Genomic DNA, 15136 nt, shown 5'->3' on the forward strand with positions numbered 1-15136 from the left:
ATTACTATTCTCATTATTTCACTGCAGCACACCAAAGTACTGGGGCCTCACACTCCCTCATTCTCTGAAAGTCTGCAGTATTTTAACTCACCTGGTTTCAAGGGAGCTACCTCTAAATTTAAGCAAATCAAGAATCAGATCTTCTTTGTGCTAGCAAGCCTCTCTAAGGATTTACTGTACTGTAAGCAACCACTCCATTCTCTGTTTATCTTGCAGGTAATAACAAGAGTATTCTGTGGAGAATTCAAATACAGAAGAAACACACCAGGCAAGCCACAGAAAGAAATTTAAGGCTTACCTTTCTCTGTAAACATGTAATCCATTAGTAGATTAATTTCCCATTAGACAAATGAATGACATAGGATGCAGGATGCTACAGAAGATGAACTGCGTATCAGATGCAGTAGTCACAATTAAAATAGTCAAGTAAACATTATCTGAGTCAGAATCAAGCTACACTAGGATAGCTCTTCACCATGTTGCTAGGTTTGAAGTGTAGCTTATATGCCAGGGCTTAATGCCTGCATTAAAGTTACCCTGGTTACTGAGGACTCTCATTCAATCACCTGAAATTTGTTGTCTCTGCAGTGGAGAAAACGCATGTTTATTACAGAGTTGGGTTTTGATAAAATGACCCAGAATACAGATACAGGTACCTGCACCAATGTATTTAAAATTGAATTTAAAAAAGAAAGAAACGAAAAGCTCTTGATCCATGTCTTCAACATCCGCAGTGTGACAAGAAGCACAGTAGAGATGCAGCAAAACCGTTATGATACTGATCATACAGAAGTACTTACCATAGCATGATGATAAATCACAATATTGCTAAATATGCTGAGACAAACAGCATATATAAATGAACAAAACATAATGACAGAGCTTTATCATCATCATTTTTCTGAATTGGCATAGTCATTTGGAAGGACAATCTGAATCACATGCAGTTCTAACCATTACATGAAATAAAGGATAACAGTCAATTAAGCCTGCTCTCCTGCAAGATTCACTATACTCTGGATATATGAATGTAACCGTACAAGTCTCCAGGTTACATCAGGTCAATCAAAAGAGTTAATTGATATAAGTAGTCTTGAGGAGAGTTTAGAAAACTAAAAGCCACATCAGGCCTACATTATATGCAGCCCTTAGTTTATGTGAAGTATATGGCCCTTAAAGAAAGTACGTTCACTGGTATCAACAGAGGTCCAGGATGATTGTTTTTAAATGCTTTGTAAACTACAGATACAATTGATAGAAGGATGGAGTTTCAGAAGAACTGCATGTTAAGTAATTTGGAGAATACATGTTACATTCTTGGACTTTTCCTAACCTCTTCATCCCAATCAAAATCTAATGTAGCATCATCTAGCTCTGCTATTGAGAAGAGAGATTTCTGTGTGACCACACCAGCTTTACTAGTGTCTCCCAACGCAAAACTCTTCCTTCTGCTAGGATTGCTCACATGCACCTTCAGCAGTGGCCTATGGCTCTCCTTGCTGGTGTCAATCGTAATGGTAGGTGAAGTTTCCAATTTTGACTCGGGACGTGATGCAAAAGAGAATGCTGACAGTTTGGCTAATGTGCTGGAGCACACCTTCCCTGTGCTTGGGCCACCAAGCTTCTCTCCCTCCCTTTTCTTTTCAGTGGGTGGAGATGACACAGCATCAAAACTGACATCAGAGCATATTGTTGCGCTTCCTCTGATCTCTTTCCCTAAGGCCTGACTCTGTTGCTCTTCTCTCCCTTTATTATCAACTGATCGTTTTTCCAAACTATTTTTTCCTAAGCGAGTTAATGTCATCTTGCATTTCTCAGAGGGGCAGCATTCTTCTGACAGCTGCTCTCCCTGGAGCTGCTCTCCAGGCCTAAAAATAGTTTTACTCTGAAAAAGAGAAAATTCTTCATTTTTCTTCTCTGAAGAATGATCAAGTTTTGTCCTTGGTCTGAAAGAAAATTTAGCTAGTTTAGCTGCTGGAAGACTTTCACTGTCAAGGACTTCTGGCTCATGGGAACTTACTACCTTTGTTTCCTTCACTACTTGACCTTTACTTCGTTTTCTCATGGAAGATGTTGCAGTTTTGGCTGCTACAGATACACCATTCTCTCGTTCCCCTAGCACAGAATCTGCATCACTTGAAAGATCTGACAGACCAGATGCAGGTAATACTGAAGGAAGGGCCTTTGCCTCAGGGTCCTGGGTACTTGTAAAGAATCCATGTGATTTCTCTGTGTGCAGTCTCTGGCAGCTTTTAGAAATCCGTTGTGTAATAACTGAATCCTGCACACTAGCACTTGGTGATGCTGGGTCTAGAATATTTGCTTCCGAAGAAAAACAGTTGCGTTCTTCAGTCCTTTTCCTGCTTATCTTGGAAAGTTTGTCCTGTTCCAAAGGAGCATGTAGATTCACAGTTGCTAGTGAGTCTCTCATTCCATTTCCCTTCCTTGGTATTGAAGCACTTCTCTCTTCAGAACAGGATGTTTTACACAGAGTTTTTGAAGCCAACTTATTTGGCGATATCTTGGGCACCGGAGACACTTTCTGAAAAGTTTCTTCAGCATCAGCATTGCTCTCTTCCAGGCTGTCAAACCATGCCAGGCTGCCATCATCATTTCTTTTACTATTTTTAATCAAGTGTTTTGTACTTTTGTTATTAGCATGTGCTGGGTTGCACAAGGGTTCTAGATGTATATCCCCTTCACAGTTGCCTTTGGGCAATGGCGGCTGTGGCCTGAAGTTAGTCTCTTGTTGGTTTGAAGGTTCTGGCTGAGACATTTGCTTTGACTGCCCAAATGTATCCTTGTTTGAGCATCTTGTAGTAGTCCTGAAACTTGTCTCTTCAGGCTGCAGCTGGCATGAATATTCCTTTTGTAATCTATGGAATGAAAAAAAATTAAGCAACAGTAAATTTTTTTTCTTTTTTTTTTCTTTCTCTATTGCGTTAGTGATCCTTAATATGTATGAACGGTGAAAAGCTACAAACAATATAGGTCACAAAAGTGCATTATTACGTTTCACATACAGCTGCGAAAATTGGCGTTGCAGTCTGTGATCTATCAGCACCTTCCACAGTAAGTGGCAGAATTTAGTGTCCCCAACAGAAGATAGGCAGATAGACAGAGAAAGCAACCACCTAAACTTCATCTCCTTGGGAAACCAAACAGAAAAAACCCCAGACCCAAACAGCTTTGCATTACTTACAGCCACTGCTAGTGTCCCTTAGGGATTACATATTCTGTAAGTATATCTTCTAGAACAGGAGCCTCATTAGATTTTATCCTGAGCAAGGCAAAGTCTCAAACGAGTTATCAGAATGGAAAATCTAGGTTTTACTTGGAATAGTGGTTGCTGGTAGTTTTCTCTCACAAGCACTATATACTCAACATGTCAAAAACTCCACATGATAGAGTGAAAGCATCTCAGATCACTTATAAAACTTAATTATCCCTGTCTGTGGCTATTAATATTCCCAGGGCCCTCCAAAACAACAGAGGTGCCAGAATGAGGGTTCCCTCCAATCTCAGTATAGTTGATATTCTGTCTGTTGTACCTAAACATATAATGTCCAAGGGAGATGATAGCATTCTACTTTTTGCTAAATAGTGATTCTAACCATGAGTGAAGAGCAGCTGTATTTCCCAAAAGTGACTGCATTAGTGTAGGTGAAATGATTCCTATACATTATAAACAGTTTCTCTAATATATGGAACACAAAACACTATATTGACATGTATGTTTTAGAATCATTATTATCAGTATTTACTAATATGCTTATTCTTCAAATTTTGATGGAAAATAGCAGAAATTATGGCTCATCAAGAAGGGCTGAAAGATATGTTTGTGTTATTGAAATATGGTTTAAGGGGACTGCATAGGAGAAGTCTTCTAATACAGAATAGGTTGTTTAAAAGAGGACATTCATTTAGCATTCTCTAAGCTGCTTAAGAGGGGGAAGGAGAAATCAGCTTAATTTGCAGCATAGGGGATTCAGTGGGGTATTTGGAAAACCTTTATGAGCTTTAGGATGGAGCAATAATGGAACAGACTACCCAGTGGCAATGGAAAATCCTCTTCATTAGAAGGCCTTTGGAGCAGATAACACAAGCTCCTGCCAGGAAGGTCAAGCACAGACCTGATCCTGTCTTTGTATTTGATCTCCCATCCCATCCTACATTTCTATGATCCCTTATGAACACCTCTGTTTTAAAACTAGCTTTTGTCTGTCTGTTGGAGATATCCCACTTTCATCTGCTTTTATTGCCTCTGTGGCAAATATTGAAGACGTCCTTACTATGAGTTACAAAAGAAGTCTGAAAAATATTTATAGGAAAAAGTGTATTTTCCTGGCTGTTACAATCAGCTTCCATAACATTAATCTTTTGTCTTCCTTTAACAGTAAAGAAAGTATGAGTTTCTTTAGAGCATAACCTCATTTCAAGAAACAAATGGGGTTTTTTTTGCATTTTATTTCTTTCCTTTCCTAGTGTTTGCCTCTTAGCCTCAGTACATTAAAAGTTTTATATTAGTAACAGCAAATAGACTTTCCAAAGATTATTGAAGTGAGCTGAAAACTAGAGAAGAGACAGTGAAAATTCCAGGGTGTAAAAAAAGAAAAATCACCCAAAAGAGCAGAACTTTGATTCAGGCCTGTGTTTTCCTTTAACAGAAAGGGAAGGATGCTGACAAGCCCAACACAAAAGAAGGCTTAAAAAATATGAAGCAGATCTGCTGTATTTTACCAAGCAAGTAACAAAATGTTATATTGAATTATTTGCTCAGCTACAGAATCTGGCACTTTGACCCTAAGAAGGTCTGCTGAAACTTAATCTAAGCATAGAATTGAGATATAAATTGGGAACAGATCAAAATGTTCGTATATTCTTTGCAAATTCCATAACCCAGAGGGAGAAATGATCTTGTGATGATCTCAGAGTGCTACTTTAAAACAATCTCCCTGCTTATCCATGTCCTCTAACGAACAAGTCCCTTCCCAATGTCAGATTCTATTTTTAGACCCTCCCCAGATACTATTGTCAAACAATTCTTTTTCCCTATTGAATTATTTTGTTAGTTTGCATATTATAACCTGTCAAGTCTCTGTAGCTCTTTGTGCAGAAGATCTTGCAGTTCCAGTCGCTCCAATATGAGTTCACACTGTGTTCGGTACTGCACCATTGGATTTTCTGGAAACGAGGTGTGTAAAGCATTGATGCCTCCAAGAAGTGCACCCCCCTACATCACCAACGAGATTAAAAAAAAAAAAAAAAAAAGGAAGCTATTTTTATTATTCAGCAGCAAAATTAAACAGCAGAGACCATTTTATACAAAATTCTCCCTTAGATATTCGAAAGCTTAAGGTAGCAAATATTTACTGAGTAACTGTATTCACACAAGTAATCCTATTAGGTACGCTCACACAGGCAAAGATGCTCATACACATAAAGCAATTATATGATCAAGCCTGCAGTTTACTCGTACTGGTTTATTTTTATTTGTACAAAAAATGGAAAGTCCACCTAAGGCTTGAGATCATGACTAAAAATGGAAATTAGGATTAAAAATGTTTTCCAAATACCTTGTAAAAATTCTGCCTACGTGAGCAACTTTTATAACTGCTAAAAATTTTCATTAGCTCTGCCTAATTATTTAAGTGGAAAGACCTGGGTATTAAGGCTTGTTAACACAGGGTAAATTGACCGGCAAAAATTTCTGAATGGCTCTTTAAGAGTAAGTAACTATTCAGGAATAACTTCAGAGAGCAAGTGATTTTAATCTGCAACAATTTTGCTGTGACTTGTGAAAATAAAGTAGTTTTTATTTGGAACAGAGCATCTGCATGAAGAGATTTGTTCCACAACAAATAATCTAGAATAGCTCTGTAGTTAATTGGTCTTTCGAAAAAAAACCCCACACCCACAAATCCTCTATTTTGCCACAGATTAACCAGCATTTACCACTTCTGTCTAATCTATAAAGCTCGATACAACTAATGAACAAGATGCATATCAAGTACCATGAGAGCAATAGCAAAAGTCAACAGAGTCTCTAGAACCAGAAACTGCTACATATGGCATCACACACAAAATACATTTTCATTTGAGTAAATTCCTGGTTCTTCCACTTTGAAATTTTAAAATTTTGCATTTAAGAAAAAAACACATTTTTTCACACTGAAGAAACCAACATTCTGGAGGCTAATTAAAGCCCTCTAAAACTACACAGTGCCTAAACTAAGGCTGTCCATGCAACAATTAATGCATCTCACTGAAGTTATCACTTGGGCTTTTGTTCATGTATCACTTCAGAAACATGATAGATCTGTTCCACATAAAAGCATTAGTCTGTAGTCATGGAAAAGGCTGCTGCAGAACCTCTCTGCCATATTTGTTTCAGGGACTGGAAGGTTCATAGTTAATGAGGCAGGGACTGTAGAAAGGAAGTCCAGTCTCTTGGTTAGGATAGTTAAAAGCAGCCAAGGAGAACTAGATTGTATCTCTGACACTTAAGTTCCAGTTCTTGTGATTCACAATAAGCCAGTTAAGCAAAGGTTTCGAAATACAATAGATCTGTAACTGGGATCCTGATGTAAGTGTGCACAGAAGGAAACTGCAGTCAACAGGAAATGTGCTCAAACACTTAAAGTGCTACTACACTGAAACTGAAGCCCTAACCATCTCTCATGGGGTATGCTCCAGTGGACAATTTCTTCTGGATCATGCATAATTCAGCTCCAGATCATAGAACAGGAGTAGCACCATCCCATCATTTCACAAGGATTGCGTGAAGTGAATTGATATTTCTGAAATACTCACACTAGAGATCAATTCCACAGAAAAACACATGAAAAAATTGAGAATTCTACCTTTAGAACAGCAGGTAATAAACAAAATATTGAGCGAAACACTGACAAAGTGTAGTTGCTTTTGGCTTGAGTACTATCAACCAGTGACCTAAGTATCCAATGGGAAAAAAAGGAATACCTGATTATATATCTTGAGATATATGCCCAAGGGCTATCATTATGTCTTGCCCTCACTGACTTTTCAGCCATCACAATGAGCTGCTTTTAAATGTTCTTTCGTGTGTGTGAAATTCTAAGTGGGATGGGACTGAGTTTAAGGTATCTGTCAAGTTTCATTCCTGTGCTGGTGCTTACATCTCTGAGATATCTGCCCCTCTGCGACCCTGAGATATCATTCTGCGTAGAGAAAGGTAATCATATGACAAATCCACATGCTGTGGAACTGAGGGCAGAGGATCTAGAACAGAGAGAGAAAAAAGAAAGTATTACAGGGAAAGTTAGCAGAAAGGAAGAGTGCAAAAGTGCCTACGGATGGGAAGACAAAATGTAAAAAGGGAATAAAAGGAAAGGGATTGGAAAGGGAAAAAGCAAAGATGAAAACATGTCCAAGAGAAGGAGGGAGATAATGTTAACAAAGAGGAGATGAAGGCAAAGATCAATCGGGGGTGGGGGGTGGGGATTAGAATATGCTCACAAAGTAGGAAAAAGAAAATAACGGTGAATTAGAGGACAAAACAAACAAAAAACCCCAATGAACAAGGTTGGTGATGAAAATATGACAGTCTTTCCCAAGAGGGCTCACAAGAAATATCTGAACACTGACTTGAGAACTGTGGAGTTTGATTTTATACTGGCAAGAATATGAATGTTTGTAGAAGACAGTGTTGAAGATGGAGTTTAATGAGCTGAAAGGTGGCAGTCAGTCCTTCAAGAATGACAGTGGTAGTTCCCCATTTACAACCTCATTCTACAGACTGACAATTAGGCAGGAAACACTGGATGTATCTATACATAATCTTTTTTTCTAGAGAAGGAATCAGTTTCTGAAAATAAATTTTTGACTGTTACCTCTATTTTTTTAATAAAACAAATAAATCACTTCCTTCAAAAAGAAACTGTTTCAGTGATTCATTTATACCTTCCAGGAGAAAAGTAAAATTTGGCCTTAAATAGCAGATCTCAAATTTGCAGATTCCTAGCAAAAATGAACACATTGTCCTACTTGCTCATAAGAAGAGAAGAGTGAAGCAAATATGATGAGCATGCCAACTACTCCCAGGTAGTCTTCTGCAGTCATAATTCAGGCAAAATTCTGACTGACTCTTTTTAGACAGATGCTTGATATGCAAACTGCAGCCCTTGAGGGCAGGGCTGTATAAATATGAAAACTGACCCACAGTTAAAACAATTCTTTTACATTTATTCATGCTGATGAGGTAGAGATACAAAGATGACAATACACATTCATTATTATATACATACATTCCACTTTTTGATGTGTTATGAAAAAAAAATTAGTATTTCAGGTTTCTTACATCCAGAACCTTACTGCTTTGAAACCATTGTCCCATCAAATTCCCATGTAGTTAATTACAGGTTTAATTACAGTTAATGAACACTTATGTGATATCTTCTGCTGTTTCAACTGGATACATTAGTACAGCTTCTTATTTTAACTTCGATGCAGTGCTGTCATTGAAAAGCTGAGCTCTTCAAAACAGTGCAAGATGAACTGCAGCAGACAGCAAAATAATCTTTTGCTACTTAATAAGGTCAGGCCCTGTAGTAGTTTTGAGGCAAATTCCATTTGCAACACTGTACAGCAGATTGTCCGTGGCACAAACTGCAATTAGTCTCAACCCTCATTGAAAGAACAAGGGAGATCACAAGTGCCTACCTGCCATATGTAACTTTGTGCATCTATCCTGAAGAGCTTTATCTCCGAAAAAGGAGTATATCTACTCCTGCAAAGGTCTTTAAGGTCCATTGAGCTAACAGGTGCTATATAAAATTGTTTTGTTTAAAAATTATCAACCTATACAGAAACATAGGAAATGCCATTTTGGATTAGACCAATCATCTAAGCAATGGAGCACACCACTTCCGACAGAGCCAAACCCAGATATTTCAGATGTGCTAAAACCCCCCATGCATAAAACTTTGGATAATCTGCTTATGGTAATTTTTTTTCTACTTCAAAGCATGAAGATTTATTTTCCTTAAAAATATTCTATCTGAATAGTATCTATATTATTTTCCACATTTTCTTTTTAAAAAAGCCCCTATCAGATTCACATTCCTTTTCTTAATTCTAAATGTATTGCTTTTTCTTTACATTCAATATCCTAATAATGTTACAGTAAACTAAAATCTAGCCTTACACATTTTTTCAATGCCTTTTTACATAGAAACATTACACAAATCCACATAATTGGAATGCACAATTTTCAGTGCAACCAAAGTTCTGATCAAGGTTTCTCAGAGTAAAATTAGTCTTCTAGAAGTTCTGAGTTTTAGTATCACCACCAACATATTTTGAAATGATTTAATAGCAAAATAAAGTGTAGGTCTTGGCGACTGTTTGAAACTTGCTCCAAAAAATGTTTTGGTTCTCTCATACCTAGTTAATGAGTAACAAGATAACATCATGGAAGAAAAACCCATCAGAGGCTATTAAACACAGTGATATAGACACAATTTCTGGCTCAAAAGGTAGATTACCAAAAGTCAATAGTATGCCAAAACTTCACTTAGACTGCAAAATTTATAAAAAAAAGGTACCAAGCCTTTATCACCAATGCAGATTTTTCACTATAATCTCTGTTGAAGGATTTTAATAATCAAGATGGACTAAAAATTACTCATCAAGGTCTCTGATGACCTACTTGCCATCAGTCCATGGAACTCTCTCCGAAGAGACAAAGGGATCTGGCATATACCTACATGACAAACTCAGTCTCTTAAATGTGGTACTGCAGCAATAGCAATGGCTGCAAGAAACCTTACCTGCATAGAAGATTCCATCACCGATACCACAGTTACAGCATCTTCCAGTGTCACAGTATCCCTAAACATCAACCGGGCATGAGCTATCAAAAATAAATGGGCATTGAAAGCAAGCGTTACCAAAATCAAAAAGCAATTTTTTGTACTAGAAGGGACATGTCTTCAGCTCTTCAAACACTCGTGTATAGGCCTAACTTCAAATGAATATAATCCCTTTGATCTTAGTGTCAATTTCAACAGGAATTGGAAGACACTGTTTTACTAGTAAAGAATGTAATGTGACCTCCAGTTTACAGTTACAGTTTGAGTAAAGATGCTCAAAATGCTAGAGTTAAAAAATGTAAAGTGCTGGGTATCACAACGAAGAGTGTGATACGAAACATCCTTATCTATATAGGTATGTATCATCACCATAAAGTAAAAAAGTCTAGTTTTTGTGACAGGTCTGAAAAGACTTGATTTCCTCTAACTGGTCCGTGTCACAAATTTAGTATTCTTTAAAATACTTTTCTCTACAATAGCTTTATTTTTTCTTCCTTCCCCTTCTTAAGTCAGCAAAACAAACCTGATTTTTGTAAATGGTTATAATGCAAGTAATTTTTTATAAATTCTTTGCATTATAAATAAAATACACATAAAATAAAAGTTAGAAATGTCTTTGACTTAAATATTTTTTCCCCAAAAATGAAGAACAAATAATAATCATCTGATGCAGGAAACACTGCATTGCTGACTGCCATATAAAGCATAAAGACAATTTATGATTGCTATACAAAACCACTGTACATTCTTTTAAATTCATCCTGAAAACATTTGATATGCCATTTTATAAAACAAAACCATGTTAAGACAGAGACCTACTGCCTTCTTTGGTTTTGTTCTTACAAATGAGCTATGATTTGAACTCAGAGTTGGAAACGTTGAAGTCATACTGCAAAATACATACGATTACTGATACCTAAGGAAAGAATAATGTGTTATTTTTGATGTTATATTAATTTTAGGCTAGAAGCAAATACTTGACACCCTTCCTCAGGCTGAGTAGGATGGCAACCCAGGGCTCAAGTGGAGTAACGTAAATCCCGAGATTGCTTTTCATAAAGACACATAACTTCTGAGATTTTTCTCACAAATGTGATTTCTTCCAGTGGTTTTAGTTTTTATTATGGGTGTGAAAACGGCCAAATTAAAACTCATTCTGATAATCCAAATGTAGCACCCTTTCCCACATTCAAAATCTCCAACCCCAAGTCTCTTTAGATTAGAAAGATAATACAGTACAAGAATCACCCACCCCTACCTCTATGGGAAAGCTGCTACTCTGCTTACTGGCTATAATTATACTCCTGATCTATTAATTTTACAAAGGTTAATTGTTAGCCTAAAAATAAAATTGCCACTGCCTTACCTTCTGCAAGGCGTATCAAACTCTCTAATAAGCGAATGGTAGTTCGGGCAGCATTTCTGCAGTCACTCTGACGCTGCATTTGATAGTAGCGCACAAGGATCAGGTTACTCTCATCTGACAATTTTGGCTGTATACTTTTTATAAGGCAGAAGTAGGTTTTCATCTTTTCCATGCTCCAGAGCTTTTCTGATTTGCTTGGGCAACCTGCATTACAAATGCTGAGTCAGTAATTCTGTAACGACTGGCATGAAGCTTTTTCCTAAGAATTCCTGTTAAATAGAGAGGAGACTATAAAAGACACATTACTGTATTTTGGGGCATGCTGGGTTGTCTGTATGGTAGTCCAAGGACTTGGTCCAATTCCAGTGTGGAATTTTACACACCATCCAATCCCTCTCATAACAAAATCCACAGTAAAGCCTCCAGTAATTTCTACAGAACTGCTGTCAGACTCACTGCCCACCAGATGGTACAGTTAGTACTAAAGTGCTCTAGTATTCCTTAAAATGTAAAATGCTACGTGAATGTATGTACCTACTCTGGCCATTTTACCTACTTTGTAGGAGAAAAAAGCTTCCTGACATATTGTGAACATTTTTTGCAAGGAAACATTTTGGGAAGGGAAGGAAGCTAGCTGAAGAAGTTTCCTCCAATCACTTCTTCCCTATGGGGGATCAAAGCCATGTTCCTGAAGTGGATGGAGAAGAGGCTGGTTAAAATCAAACCACACCACCTTCCCTAATTCCAGAGCACAGACATCCCCATAGGGAATGCTATCATTTGTTCTTTGAGCTCTGCAGCACATGCAGCTCAGGTTTGTTCTGTCTGAATTAAGTTTCCCCCTAACAGCACGTACAACTGCACAGTGTATAGGATATGCATATCAAGCAATGTAAAGATGCAGAATGGAAACTATCCACTTACTGAGCAGTCTGGGCTGAAATCTCTTGTAAATGATCACAGAGCAAAAGTATATTCTCAGCTCAATCCTATTAATTAGTGATCTCTATCTTATTCCTACTTGAAAAACAAACATACCGCAGGAAACTACTATAGCAAAACTGTAGACACTGATTAATATAAAGACTCAAGAATAACAAACTGAACTGAAATGTGGGGAAATAATAAAAAACCCAACCCCAAACAAAAAACAATCCAAAAAACACATTATAATTTAAAAAGACTACTTTTACCTTTATTTTGCAAGATGAAGGATGAAATGATGCGGTCCCATTCCTCGTTCTTTGTATCTAACAATACTAAGACCAGGTCAAATCTGCTCAACAGGGGACTGCCAAGAGCTATGTTGACAGACACAGACTCATTAGGGTCATAATGGCCTTTCGGGTTTGTTGCTGCCAGGATAGTTGTCCTTGTATTCAGCTTGCACACCAAGCTAGAGAAAAGTATGGTGAACATTATGGCTGAATTAAATTGGGTAGGGGAAGTGATTTCAAAGTGCTAAAAATTATCGTTTTTATGTTTTTATGTTATAAAGAGCATGTCTTACCTTCAAAGAGCGTAAGAGCTAAAACAATATACACACTATATAATATAAATATACGATATATACAGCATTCCTCATGGCAACTGACTAGAATGGCAACTAGACAGAAAGATGGTGACTATGATACCAAAAGTAACGATGTAATATTGCTATGAGTAAGCTCTATATATAGTAAGCCCTCAAATGGTGAAAACCAACGTAACTTTTCAAAAATATTACTTTGCTCATTTACACAGTATAGAAACACTTTTTTATGATGGAAAGTAACATTCTAGCTTAATTCATATTTTAAGAAAGGAAAATAAAATGTGATATAAACGTATGTTTTATTCCTGTGTGTAACCATATTATGAATATGAACCCAACCAAGCAATGATGGCAGCCATATCAACTGTTTCTCCAGGGAAATAACCATTTTCCTGTCTTAACCATGCTATCCTGGCGTGTGTTTTTAGATGTGGGGAGAGATTATTTTTATTCTAGTAGTCCAAATGTAATCTTTTCGGTTAAGGCGGCAGCAGAAGTATTCTAACTTTGGTTTGTCACTGAGCTATTTCTAGTCAGCTCCTGAGCAACTGCTGCCTCACGTCCAAAGTTCTTCTGTAACTGAGGGGAAGGACCACAGCTTTTCTATTAGTTTATACCCAATGGGAAAAAACCCTTACCTCCCATGCACCAAAATAAGACCTTAAATTAACAAAGTGCTTAACCTCCCTGTGCTAAGTTACTACTCAAAAAATCCCCATCATATGTAGTTCTTAAAAGTGAGCAATGAAACTGTATGTGCAAGTTAGCAAGCTGTGTTTTGGGGTCTACAAAACCCAATCAACTGCAACAAGGAACCTGGCTAAAATATGTCGCTATTGTACTAAGTTGATAGGACCATGTTGATTCCAAATATTTGTCCCCAGCTGCATTACTGACAAAGGTTAGTAACCTCCCAGGTGAGAGCAACATTACTTGTCCGTTGTCTGCCACTGAGGGTAAAGAGAGCTTCAGTGGAGATGTTTGGAATGAAGAAAGGACATGAACAGTTACAGGAGCCAAGATGTGACTGGAGCAAGAGCTGAGCTGAAGGTGACAAGGAGGAATATGGAAAGGGTGATGCCATTTGAGCACCAGAGATTTCAGAAATACCAGCCAGGAAATTATTTGTGCCTGGACAAGAGCTGCGTATGACTGACAGAATGAGATACAAGCTCAAAGATCAAAGTGGCAGGGGGGAAAAATACCTGATTTTACACGCACTACTTTGAAAAAGAAAGAGAGGAAGTTAAAGTAAGCAGGAGTTTATATTTATGTGTGTTTAACATATAAAATTCACCAGCCTGAAAATCTCTTGGTCTTCTTTTGTTACCGTACAGTATTGCTGCATTTTGGAGAAATGAAGTCCTGCTTTCTGAGTTCCAATAAAAAATACACAAAGTTCTTCATTTCACATGTGATTATTATGACCACTCATAGCAAAGGACAAGAAAAAAACCACCAACTCTTCTTAGGAAAGTGCCCTGGCCTACAGTGGTAGATCAAAAACCCAAGAGTGAAGAGGGTATGTATTTATTCTGATCACTTGCAACCTCTGGTCCACTGCACTGTCCTTTGAAATGTTGACTTATACTGCTGAGAACAAAACTATTGAGTACAACAAAGAAAACGGATATATTTAATCAGCATGGCAAACCTCCCTCCAATGTCTGAGAGAAACATGTTACGTTGTTTTATCAATATATTAACATGCCACTTACCCTGCCTTTGCAACACTGATGGTTTGTTGCTCCATTGCTTCATGGATACTGGTTCTGTCATGTTCTTTGATACTATTGAACTCATCTATGCAACAAAGGCCTCCATCTGCAAGCACCAGTGCTCCAGCTTCCAAGTTCCACTCTCCAAAGTCCTTCACAGCAGTCACTGTCAAACCTGAAGAATCAATTACTTCAGTTGGTCTTCTCCTTAAAATGCAGGAGTGCACAAGAAAGGGACTCAGCGCAGTGGCTCATGCCATGGACAGAAGGCAAAACAGCACGTTAGCTCCACTGCCTACCTCTACCATGTAACTCACTTTACACCTACTGGTAAGAAATCCCACTAGCATTTGGCCTGTTAGTCTGGATGCATGGAGCAGATTCTGTTGTTAAGCTTCCCATGTTCAATAGTGATTTGTTTTAGTATTTTGTTAATTGAACAAAAGAGATTAGGTTAAGAAGACTGAATCTGCCAGGTCTAATTGAAATTTAGGGCATATGCAAGGATTGCAAAATTATGAAATGGACCTATTCAGCTCCTCCTCGCCATCAACTACTAAAACACTCAAAGATTTTGGAGCTGCAAAAACAAAGTTTGGAAAAAAATATTATTTCAAGTGTTTTTTAACTCCTGGCTCCAGGAAGTGGAGACAAATTCTCACCTTAA

At 37.6% G+C, this 15136-nt stretch overlaps 1 protein-coding gene across 1 annotated transcript in view; it reads right to left on the reverse strand.

The window, feature by feature from the left end:
• Positions 1-1065: 1065 nt before the first annotated feature.
• The window catches only part of MCM9 (minichromosome maintenance 9 homologous recombination repair factor), a 54679-nt gene continuing 40608 nt past the window's right edge, over positions 1066-15136 (reverse strand). Inside the window, exons 8-13 of the mRNA XM_074923768.1 lie at positions 14470-14644; positions 12411-12613; positions 11218-11421; positions 9810-9892; positions 5088-5233; positions 1066-2876 (exon numbers count right to left, since the gene is read on the reverse strand). Coding sequence (XP_074779869.1) covers positions 1310-2876; positions 5088-5233; positions 9810-9892; positions 11218-11421; positions 12411-12613; positions 14470-14644 — 2378 coding nt within the window. The 3' untranslated portion in view covers positions 1066-1309. The remainder of the gene's footprint in view (positions 2877-5087; positions 5234-9809; positions 9893-11217; positions 11422-12410; positions 12614-14469; positions 14645-15136) is intronic.

This window comes from Athene noctua, chromosome 1, assembly GCF_965140245.1.
Source record: "Athene noctua chromosome 1, bAthNoc1.hap1.1, whole genome shotgun sequence".
NCBI lineage: Eukaryota > Metazoa > Chordata > Aves > Strigiformes > Strigidae > Athene > Athene noctua.